Below are 12,148 nucleotides of genomic sequence, written 5' to 3' on the forward strand. Positions count from 1 at the left end.
GTATGCGCTCCCTCCCCCCAGCACATGGTTTCTTCGAGTTAGACTGTAGCGTTAGCGCTGTGGTTGACCCCTTATTGATCCCCCACAGTGCAGCGATTAGCTTTTGTTTGCTTTTGTGGCCTCTGCTGGTACAGGCAGCGTATGCGCTCCCTCCCCCCAGCATATGGTTCCTTTGTTGTTGGGTCAGAGTTAGTGCTGTGAGCCCCTGCCACCTTGTGGTTGTTTTTTTGTTTCCTTTTTGGCCTCTACTGGTACAGGCAGCATGAGCGCTCCCTCCCCCCAGGCATATCAGACAATGGATGGCTCCCATCTGTGTACTTCCTGTGGGCTTTCGTTACCACCAGAAGATGGCCACGACCTGTGCCCCACATGCCTTGGCCCTGAACATCTGCGAGAGGCGCTCTCAGGCGATCCCTGTATGGACTGTATGGCTACCTACCTCGGGCAGTTAGGGCTGCCAGGTTGGCAGGGGTGGAAGGCCCAGCAGCTGATGCAGGCCTCCCTCCTTCGGGCCAGCCACCTTCGCCCTGTCGGACACGCTCCAAGCGGCGTGCAGAGGCCGCAGCAACCGCCCCCTCCAAAAAGAGGGCGAGATCTCGCCACGGCAGGATGTCAGCTGAGGTGGAGCGGCTATCTGCTGAGCTGGCCCAGATGAGGTCTTTGCTTGCTGAACGCCAGCCTGATGCCCCCTTGGTGGCTGAGGTGGCACTCTCCCCTCCAATGCCAGCACTTTTGCCTGAGGAGGATACACTCTCCCTGGCAGCTTCCGCTAGCCACTTTTGTGAGTACAGGGCAAATCCAGGGGGTGAGACATCCCCACCATCAAAGCAAGGCTCCCGCTCCTCAGCTCAGACTTCAGGGTCTGAAATGGGGGATGGTTCCATACGTGCTGTGATGCGCCTTGCTCTTGAGCGGTTGAACACACCGGTTCCACAGCAGGCAGAAGCAGCACCTGCAAGTGCCTTCTTCAGGCGCAGGCCTGCCTCTACTGCCTTCGCTATTCCCCACTCTGTGGATTATCTGAAGGAGTTGCAGACCTGTTGAAGGGACAGTAAGGCCTGCTCCCATCTCTCTGCAGACGGGCGGACCCTGGCAGCCATGCATGATGCAGCAGTGGCCGGTCTGGATTGCATTCCAGCTGTTGAGCCCGCTATCTCTTTGCTCATTGTGGCCCCAGACGAGGCTCTGCGTAGAGATGCCAGGTGCCCTAGAGCCCAGTGTCGGATCACAGATGACCTCATCACTAGGGCTTATGATGTGGGGGCACGTGCTGCACGCATGGGAAATTCACTGTCTCACCTGATGTTGGCCCTTTCAGCCTCACTGCAGGATGGCAGTGTGACTGCTGATGCTCACACCTTTTGTGATGCCTCGCTGGAAGCGTTTGGCTTAATTTCCAGGGAGCTTGGACGACTAATGTCTATTCTGGTTCAGGCTCGGCGTCAGGTTTGGCTGTCACAATCTAACTTTACAGAGGCGGTCAGGAGAATGCTGCGCAGCCTGCCGGTGGAACCAGGGCAGGTGTTTGGTCCTGCAGCCCAGGAAGCTCTGGAGCGGACCATCCAGGCCGGGCAGACCAGAAAACAGCTTGCGGGTCTTAGGCGGATGCCTCCTCCTGTTAGGCCCCCTGTCAGCCGGTCTAGGGGTCCCTCGGCTGTCTTTCGCTCCCGCGCACCACAGACAGGCCACTCCGCCAGTTGTTCTCGAGTTCAGCATCCCACCCAGGGACCATGCCGGGACTTTTTGGATTCTGCCCGCTTGCAGCCCCGGCAGTTTCGTGCTCCAGGGCCGGTCTGTCCCCCCTCTAGGGCCCAAAGGGGCCGGGGGGCCAGAGATTGAGGCCTTGGGGCCGGCGGTCGGATGTTTTTCACATCAGCAGCTCCAACAGTGGAGTGCTCATGCTCTGGATCCGTGGGTGGTCGCCACCCTGACCTATGGATACAGGCTTCAGTTCCGCCGCCGGCCCCCCACATCTCGTCGGGTCGTAATAACCTCCATCAGCGACCCGGCAAAGGCTCTTGCTTTGGACCAGGAGTTGGCTGCCCTCCTGGCCAAGGGTGCCATCGAGCCAGTGGACCCTCTGGCATGCTCCGGAGGGTTCTATTCGACGTATTTTCTGGTGGCAAAGCCGACTGGATTTCGCCGGATCCTGGACCTCAGATCACTAAACAGCTTTCTGAAGGTCAAGCCGTTCCACATGTTGACCACGGCGGATGTCCTACACACTGTGGCACAGGGGGACTGGTTCACGTCCATCGACCTCAAGGATGCTTACTTCCACATCCCAATCGCTCAGGCGCACAGGAGGTTTCTTCGCTTTGCCTACTGAGGCTGCCACTGGCAGTTCAGGGTGCTGCCCTTCGGGCTCTCTCTCTCCCCAAGGGTCTTCACCAGGTGTATGGCAGCAGCTCTTGCGCCTCTACAGGCTCAGGGCTTGAAGGTTCTTCCATATCTAGACGATTGGCTGGTCTGCGCTCCCTCCAGGGCCCAGGTGTCCCAGGACACAGAGCTTCTCCTGTCCCATGTGGCTCAGCTCGGACTCAAGGTGAATGTGGAGAAGAGTTGCCTGGTGCCATCCCAGGCCATAACTTTCATTGGTGTTTCTCTGGACAGTGTTGCCATGACAGCGAGGCCATCCACCCGGACGATATCTTCCGCCATCTTGCCCTAGTCCGAGAGGGTCGCTGGCTGACCTATGTGTCTTTCCTTCGTCTCTTAGGCAAACTAACATCAATTTCAGGGATAGTTCCTCTGGGGTTGCTGTCACTGCGCCCATTGTAGCGATGGCTGAACAGCTTTCACTTGGATGCCAAGCAGCACAGGTGCAGGAAGCTAAGGGTCTCACGGCAGTGTCTTCACGCCTTGGCTCCATGGAGGGACAGGGCATACGTGCTCAGAGGCGTCCCGATGGGCTCGCAGGGAGACAGTTACTAAAGATGCATGTCCCTTGGGATGGGGTGCAGTGTGGCAGGGCAGGATGGCCCATGGATTGTGGTCGTTGGAGGACCAGGGGGCGCATATCAATGTGCTGGAGCTTCGTGCTGTCCACCTGGCTCTCAGGCACTTCCTGCCGCACCTGAGGGACAAGCATGTCCTTGTGCGGTCAGACAACACATCAGTGGTTTATCACATCAACCATCAGGGGGGCACCAGGTCTGCACAGCTGCTGGCAGTGACGAGGGAACTCCTCACATGGGCAGCCCCCCCGCCTTGTCAGCCTGCGGGCGATGCATCTGCCGGGAGAGCAGAACCGCTTGGCAGACTTCCTCTCCCGTCAGAGGCCTCCATCAGGGGAGTGGCGCCTTCACCCGGAGGTGGTGAGCACTATCTGGGGCCTCTTCGGCAGGGCAGAGGTGGACCTCTCCGCTTCAGAGGCATCAACCCACTGTCCTCTGTGGTTCTCCTTGGTGGAGACAACCAGCCCACTCGGCCAGGATGCGCTGGCTCATCCATGGCCGGACGGCCTTCTGTATGCCTTTCCTCCTATGCCCCTGATTCGGCATGTGCTCCAGAGGGTCCTCCAGGAGGCCCACAGGGTCTTGCTCGTAGCTCCCTTTTGGCCCGGGAGGAGTTGGTTCCCACTGTTGCACAGTCTGTGTCGCAACACACAGTGGCGCCTTCCAGACAGGTTCGATCTCCTGTCTCAAATGGCAGGGCAGATCTGGCACCCCAATCCACACCGGCTCCGATTGTGCGTTTGGCCGCTGGAGCGCCCGAGGCGCTGTTGAGTGCCTGTGCAGACTCTGTTCAGTATACTATACAGAATGCGAGGGCACCATCTACTCGTCTACAGTATGAGAACAGATGGAAGTTGTTTTCCACTTGGTGCACTGGTAGGGGTGTGGACCCTGCGAGCTGTTCTGTGCTAACTATTTTGGACTTCCTCCAGTTCCTTCTGGATGAAGGCCGATCTCCTTCAACTTTGAAGGTTTATGTGGCAGCGATATCTTGTCGACACATTAGAGTTGACAACGTCACAATTGGTGGTCATAGGCTGGTGCCCCTGTTTTTGAAGGGGGCTCAGAGGCTGCATCCCACTAGGTCCATGAGGGCCCCACCGTGGGATCCTCCCCTGGTGCTAGGGCCCTACGGCGGCCCCCGTTTGAGCCCTTGGCACAAGCAGGGCTGAAGTGGATATCACTTAAGACTGCGTTCCTTCTGGCCATTTTCTCTGCAAAGTGTGTCAGTGAGCTGCATGCTCTGTCAGTCAGTGGCTCATGCCTGAGGTGGAATTCAGATGGCTCAGGAGTCATCCTGTGGCCAAATGCAGCTTTTCTTTCCAAGGTGCTGTCCCGTGCTCACCTCAACCAACCTATTCGGCTGGCGCGGTTTGACCCACCCTCGGGGGAGACAGAGGATGAGCCCGAACTGTTGTGTCCGGTGCGGGCTCTGAAGGTCTACACTGCAGCCACTGCAGATCTTCGAAGGTCTGATCAGCTTTTTGTCTGTTACGGTGGGTCTGGCAGGGGTTGTGCTGTCTCCAAACAGCGCTTGTCCCACTGGGTTGCCAAAGTCTTTGTCCATACGTATTGGGCGAGTAGGTGTCCCCTTCCACCTGGCGTGAGGTGCCACTCTACCAGGAGTGTGGCTAAGTCATGGGCTGCCCTGAAGGGAGTGCCTCTGGAGGACATTTGGGCTGCAGCCTCATGGGCTTCTCCGGGCACTTTCTCCAGATTCTACAGAGTGAATGTGGCCACACCCCATCCATTGGCTGTGGTCCTTCAACCGGAGTCCTCTGGCCATTCTCTTTGATGGGTGGTAAGCTGGATTCCTCGTGACTTTTTGGGTATAAGTCATTCAGTGCTTTAAGCACCGCCTCTGGCGGTCAGCAGGGATGAAGTAGAACGGAAAGTTACGAATGTAACTATGGTTCTATGAATCCCGAATGACGGCCAGAGTTCTCTGTCACTCAGAATCCTCGTTTGCTTGCGAGAAGATTCTGTAGGGAAGTGCCCTGGATTGACACCGGGAGATATAGCTTCTACGGGGTCATCCAGGGGTCACAGGTGACAATGTTGGTATACGTACTCGCACTGGACATCCGCAAGGGGAATATTCAGTGCTTCAAGCACCACCTCTGAATATTTAAAGAAAATGGTTTCAACAAAGCATTTTTTTTCTGTGACTGCATTTTGTAAGTTTGAGTGAGGAGGGGAAGCAATGGTCACTGGACCTTGCTGTACTTGAAGATATGCGGTGATGGCACATGTTGTTTGTGCTCCACATGGCATAGAATGTTTGTGTGTCCCAGCATGGACCAGCTGTCTGCACTCCACATGACATGGACTGGCTGTCTGTGTACTGTGTTGTGGGATTTTATTTGTCACTCAGTTTGACCCAATAGACATGTCAATAGTTGAATGTGTGCAGGAAAGAGGTTATTGCCAGTCAGTGTAATTTGTGCATCAGCTCACTAATTCCAAAATTTAATCCTCACCTAGTAGCGTCATCCAATCTGGGCACAACTTGTCTTAAGTTCAGCTTTTTAACTAAATCATATATAATCTTAGCTTTTAAACTTTCATTAAATAAGATCAAATCTTAAATGATTAAATGATTCATACATGCTGTAACAAACGCCTGTGTTGACTGGAGTCAAGCGCCTAATGCTTTGAGCACCGTCTTCTATAAAACACTGCCTAGTTTAGTTAAATCTTAACCAATTATTGGCCATTCGTATCACTGCAAGACCAACCAAACAATGTGAGATACACGAAAACAACATGAGATCTGGCATAAACACTGGCAATGTTTAATAAGTAATACTTAACCTGTTCTTTGCACAATTTATCTTTACATGTAAATGACAATTGTTTTAGGTCAGTGACCTGGGTTGCATATGGGTTAATAAACATGGACTAACATATATACACATATACATATAACATAATGATACATTCCCACAGAGACACATCTGGAGCGTCTCCTAAAGGACCTGGGACTGGAGCACCTTTACCAAGAGAAGCTGACCCTGAGCAAAATTCTTCAGATTGATGAGAAGACCATCAGTGATGAACTTCCTCACTGCAACTCAGACCTTCCATGGTATTTCCTAAAGAAACTGATGATGGTTAATGTGACAGCAAGGAATGTTCAGTTAACATCTGCATGTGAATCAGTCAGTGATCCTAAATCAGATGAAGCACAGTTTGATTTCGATAAACTTCTTGGCAGTCTGCCGTCAGATAATAAGCTGAACCCCCTCGATGTTATCACTGCTCTGTTTCTGTGCTCTGATAGTTTTGTGCAACAAGAACTGGCACTCAAAATGTCCATGTGTCAGTTTGCTGTGCCTCTGCTGCTTCCAAACTGTGACACAAATCAGTGCACACTGATGCTTTGGGCCATGAGAGACATTGTTAAAGAGTACAGACCTTCATCACTGGCAGAATCTAAGGGCTTCATTGAAGACAGACTGGTTGTCTCTGAACTTCCAATGATTTCTTTTGTCAGACTGGGTGAGTGCTCCTTGTCCAAGTCAGAGATCCTCAACAAGCTCCTGAGCAACTCTCAGCAGTACCACGATACCTTTGTTCACCGTAACATGGAGGGTGGTGACTGTCCAAGACAAATATCCAATGGACTGACTGAAATTTCATGGTACCTACCTTGTGGAAACAAAAACATGGATGTTTTCAGCGAGCCTGTAGCTGTAGCCAACCTTCGTGGGGACATTGCTTCTTGTGAAACACAGTTTTCTTTTTTGTGTCAAACATCTGCAGCAGTTTTTGTGTTCTTTGACGATTTAGACTCTGAGTGCAAGCTGCTCACAAACCAAAACCACAAGGCCCAGATCTTCTTGGTTGGTAACCATCAAAGCGGGCGACTCAGTTTAGATGCTCTGAGCAGGGTGGCCAAGAAGATGAACCTGAGTAAGAGCCAAATCCTTCTGAGGAAACAGCAAACGAATGAAGCAGACTTCATAAAAAGTCTGCATGGAGCAGTTAACAATGTGGTTGAAAACTCAAAGATGAAGATGAAAATGGAACAGATGGCAGACATTGCCCATGAACTGGGAATCTGGGTTGATGAAGACTGTGAAAAGTGTCAGACTGCAAAGAAAAAAGCAAACGCCATCACTGCAAAGATTAAAGACATCCCCAAATACAAAGAGACCCAGCTGCCTCTGCAAGGAGAAACATGGAAGGAACTGACTCGCTTGGAGAAAGAAGAGTTTCGACTTCAGAAAGTTGGGTCACAAAACATAGAAATGTACAAAAGTGATCTTCAGAGACAGAAAGTGAAATTTAGGGACAAACAGAATTCCTCTGAAATGTCTGATGCAATGACACGTTTCATCAGGGCAATATCAACACCAAGTACTGAGAGGTGTTTTTTCCTGAAATGGATGAGACTGAACCTTGATAATCTGTCTCGACAGAAGCTATCTGGCCTCAGAGAAGTTTACAAAAACAAAAACAAAAGTCCTGAAAACAAAGAGGAAATCAAAGAAATAGATCAGCAACTTTCCAACAGCTCACTTGGGATTGAACACTTCTTCCGTGAAATGGGTCAGATCTATGAAGCCTCAGTCTCCCTTCCAGAAACAAATCCATCACGTCAACAATTCAAGCATCTTCCCAAACTATGTGCAGAGCTGTTGTTGGATGGATTACCTGTTGAGCTTGTTGATGGTGATGCGTCTAACATCCCTCTCAGATGGGTGACTGATGTTCTGTCTGAGCTCAATAAGCTGGTGTCTCCTCACAACAAGATTCTGGTTGTCACAGTTCTTGGAGTCCAAAGTACAGGGAAGTCCACTCTCCTCAACACCATGTTTGGAGTCCAGTTTGCAGTCAGCAGTGATCGATGCACTCGAGGGGCTTTTATGTTGCTCATCAAAGTAAATGAAGACATGAAAAAAGAACTCGGCTGTGACTTTTTGATGATCATCGACACTGAGGGCTTAAAGTCAACCAAGCTTTCAAAACCAGACAACAGCTACGAACATGACAACGAGCTGGCAACACTTGTTGTGGGGTTGAGTGATATCACTATCATCAATATTGCAATGGAGAACTCCACAGAAATGAAGGATATCCTACAGATAGTGGTTCATGCATTCCTCAGGATGAAAGAGGTGGGCAAAAAACCCAAATGTCAGTTTGTTCATCAGAATGTGGCAGATGTGTCGGCCCCTGAGAAGAATCTACGAGACAGACAGCTGCTCCTGGAGCAGCTAAATGAGATGACACAGGCAGCAGCCAAAATGGAAAAGAAGGAGGAGTACAAGAACTTCACTGATGTGATGGAGTACAACCCAGACACTGGGAACATGTACATCCCTGGACTCTGGAACGGGAGTCCACCAATGGCCCCAGTCAATGCAGGGTACAGTGAGGCTGTTTATGAGCTCAAGAAGAACATCCTTCAAGTTCTGGGAAATCATGAGACTTTTGCCGATAACATCTTAGAGTTCACAGAGTGGATAACAAGCCTGTGGAGAGCTGTCAAACATGAAAACTTCATCTTCAGCTTCAGAAACAGCCTGGTGGCTGACGCATACATGAAGCTCTGCACAGAATACAACAAATGGGAATGGGCATTCAAAAAAGAAATGTACTCCTGGACAAAAACGGCAGAAACAAAAATCTCCAACTTTGGTAGAGTGAAATCTGAGGTGTCTGACATTGGTCAACTCCTCAAGGATTTAAAAACTGAAGCGAGCTCAGAGCTGTTTAAATGGGAGACAAAGCTCCTTAAAAACCTGGAAGAGTACTTCAAGAAAACAGAGGGTCATGTCCATCTGGTTGAACCATACAGGGAAGACTTTGCCAACAGTGCAAAGAGCCTCCGTCGAGAAGTAGAAAGCTCAGTTTATAATCAACTCACAGTTGCAACAGATGTCAGAAGAGGAATGAATGAAGTTGAAAAAATCAAGATGAACCACACCAAAGAACTAGGAGAGAAGGTACGAGCATTGATTGAAGACTGTCGCAAGAAAAAAGTCGACATGACTGACAAAAAGTTGGATGAAGAGTTTGACACAATGTGGGATAAAATGGTGAAAGAACAAACATTCCCAAAACAAGAGATCATTGATGTCATGGGAAGTGTCTTTGTTTACCTGATGGAGAATCTTAGACAAAAAGGGAGTCATGCTATGGAATTGTTAAACCAGAAGAGACTGCAGGATTGTGAAAAGATCCCTTTCAAATATTCAGCCAAAGGCTTTTTCAATCAGACCAAGCACAGAGTCTGTCAATTCTTCAGGATTGAAGATCTGGTGATGGCATTGCAGAAACTTGCTGACCATATCATAACAGAATGTTCACAATCTGTGAAAGAAAAAGTGGAGAGAAAAAACAACTACCATGACACTTTCATCCAGGAGATCCTGCACATGATTGATGAGAAGCTGGAAAACAGCCAGGATCTAGAAATACCAACAGACTTTGAGGTTTCTCTGAAACAGCACATCTGTGCAGATGCAGCCAGAGAATTTCAGAGAATGCATAAAGATTTCATTCAGAAGAATGATCCCTACAGGTGTCTCTGCCAAAACAAAGAGAAGTTCAGAGCTAACTTCAAGGATGAGTTTCATGAGCGAGATCAGTGCCAGAAGAAGGCAAAAGAGTTCACAGACGACTGCTTGAAGCCTGCTGTGGTCAACTTTGTTGACAGCTTTCTGGGTCCTGACATTATTGATGACATGACAAGAAGGATCCAGTTCAGCTCACGGATGTTCTTCCAGTACTCTGTGCTACTGGATCTGATCAGAAAGGATAACTTTGAAGACTGTCTGAGCAATATCAGCTCATATGAGCAATATGTCAACAAATGGATCTTTGATAATATGCTGAAACTCTTGACCAACGAGTCTGTCTCTGAGTTTGAGGACAAACATCTCAGGTCAAGTATCCAGAGCATAAATGATGCAGTAAACAAAGCTCAAGCTAAAGAAGGAGGCAACCTGCAGAAACTAATTCAAGATATCCGTCAGGAACTTGGTGAAAGTCTGGTGATTTCTGAGGACTCTCTGGGTCCTTTCATGATCCTGAATAATGTTGACCCCAAACAGTTTGCTCAGTGGCTCACAGAGTGTGTGAAGGACATGGGAGGAGATCTCAGAAAGGAATTCAAAGCAACTGCAGTCATCACAAAACTCAGAAAGGTTGATGTAAAGCCTCAGAAAGAGTTGTACAAGAAACTTGTTGGATGTGGTAAACAGTGTCCATTCTGTGGAGCACCCTGTGAGGCAGGAGCAGCAGAGCACAAGGAGCACTTCACTTCATTTCATCGACCAGAGGGTCTGGGCAGATACAGATGGGATGGAAATAAAAAACTTACCACTGAAATTTGCACTTCCTCTGTGATCAGTGACGAAAGATTTCGCTGTGCTGCCACGAACGATGAATGGCACCCTTACAAGGAGTACAGAAAAATCTTCCCTGACTGGCTAATAGCTCCAGACCCAAGCCTAAAGGCCTCAGATTACTGGAAATATGTTCTGACCAAGTTCAACAACGAGTTTGCTGAAAAGTACAAAGCAGAGCCTGCTGAAATTCCTGACACTTGGAAAAAAATCACCAAACAGCAGGCAGAGGAGAGTCTCGAGAAGTTGTTTGATGTGAAATAAAAAAAAGTAACCATGTCACAGCTGACAGTAAAGTGGTGCAGATCTTTTCTGTGATGGATTTTTTAGTTTAGCTTGATGAACATGAAAGAAGAGAGGAGACATTTCAAAAGCAAGGCTAAAGAGTGACATTCAAAACAGGAAAATAGCATTCAGAGAAAGAATCAAACAGGGTTTTTATTAGTCACCTGTTCATGTCCTAATTCTTTGCTTTTGTTTATCTGGAGTGTTTTTGAAGTTATGCTCCCTTAAGGACACATAATGATCTTAATCAGTGTTTTAATGTGATTTCATGAAGTTTTGAAACGTTGACATTGTGTAATAACTACACTTTTGTTTATGGGAAGGAATCACTTTTCACTCAGTACATTACAATACACAACACCTGGCTCATGATAGCTATCAAATCATGATGCAGGTGTGTGTGTGTGTGTGTGTGTGTGTGTGTGTGTGTGTGTGTGTGTGTGTGTGTGTGTGTGTGTGTGTGTGTGTGTATGCTTTTGTCACTGAAGAACATTGAAGAGACTATAAATCAGATTTGATGTTGTATGCTGTGTTTTTTAAATCATTACTGAGTTTGTTTGTGGGTCTGTCTGTGAACGATCAGAGAACATTAAAGAAAATGTCTTTGATTTATTTTGTGATAATTAACCTGGAAGTTTGAACACAGTTTGGATTGATCATGTGAGATAACTGATGTAAAGTATTTACTCTTATATCTTCATTAATGTTTATGTAGCCAAAATATCTTAAGATTGCAGAAGTTGTTTTGATTTTTTCTTGATGACCTATCATTTAGAGTTGGTGTTGACAGTGTGGAAAGAAAAATGATTTAATGAACATTTGTTTTAGTTAAACTCAATCCAGTGCAGCAGCTCTCTGCCTCCATGTTTCCACTGCTTTACTTTGATTCTTCTTCTTCTCAGAATTTAAACTTTGGTTTTGTTTCTTGTTTCTGTTAGATTCATGTTCTCTCACATTTACATTTTTAATGAATCAAAAGATGTTTCATGCTGTGTACATTCAACATGTCTCATAACGTCTTTCTGTTAAACTCAGTGAATAAATTAACTCATCAACATTTTGACTGTAGATGTCTCTATTCAGGGTATATGCTGGAACCATAGACTGCAAAAAGAAAAAAAAAAAAGGACGTCATCTTGCTCGGCTTGAAGTGAGGTCTCCACAAAAACTGCTTCCCCTGGTGACTACACTGCAAAATCTTGAGTGTTAATTCAACTCCCATAGTGTTAAATTTAACACTTTCCCAGAGTTTATATAATCCTCACTGACTCAGAGTTAAATTAACTCTTTGGAAAGTGTTAAATTCTAACTCTCTCATAGTGTTAAAATTCTAACACCCACCATGTTATTTTATCAAACTAAAAGTTGTTTTTTCACACTGAGCTAAGTTGTTCTGTTACACTAGGGGGTGTTCATTTCTAGCATTTACAGTGTTGATACATCACTCATTCAGTGTAAACTGCAAATCTAAGAGGGTCAATTTAACTCCCTTAGTGTTAAATTGAACACTGCTCTGGTGTTGATATGGGAACCACTGAAAAAGTGTTA

General features: G+C 47.7%; 1 protein-coding gene and 1 pseudogene across 1 annotated transcript; both read left to right on the plus strand.

Annotated features, from left to right (window-relative positions):
- The first annotated feature begins 1,098 nt into the window (after positions 1–1,098).
- LOC141793881 (uncharacterized) lies at positions 1,099–3,728 on the plus strand (annotated as a pseudogene).
- Positions 3,729–4,595: 867 nt separating this feature from the next.
- Positions 4,596–10,579, plus strand: LOC141793882 (up-regulator of cell proliferation-like). The gene is made up of 3 exons (XM_074674757.1): positions 4,596–4,758; positions 4,937–4,999; positions 5,907–10,579. Exons 1-3 carry the CDS (start codon positions 4,596–4,598, stop codon positions 10,577–10,579), a joined length of 4,899 nt encoding a protein of 1,632 aa, XP_074530858.1.
- The last annotated feature ends 1,569 nt before the right edge of the window (positions 10,580–12,148 follow it).

Source organism: Halichoeres trimaculatus, unplaced genomic scaffold, assembly GCF_033239565.1.
Source record: "Halichoeres trimaculatus isolate MK-OKI-2021-1 unplaced genomic scaffold, fHalTri1.1 fHalTri1_scaffold_7, whole genome shotgun sequence".
Taxonomy (NCBI): domain Eukaryota; kingdom Metazoa; phylum Chordata; class Actinopteri; order Labriformes; family Labridae; genus Halichoeres; species Halichoeres trimaculatus.

Bases quoted from the DNA above. Each gene is read 5' to 3' on its own strand.
- LOC141793882 (XM_074674757.1), top strand. From the start codon at position 4,596: ATGGGCTGCCCTGAAGGGAGTGCCTCTGGAGGACATTTGGGCTGCAGC. The intron at 4,759-4,936 runs GTAAGCTGGATT...GCTTGCGAGAAG, and splicing joins GCCATTCTCTTTGATGGGTG to ATTCTGTAGGGAAGTGCCCT. The intron at 5,000-5,906 runs GTCACAGGTGAC...ACATTCCCACAG, and splicing joins TTCTACGGGGTCATCCAGGG to AGACACATCTGGAGCGTCTC.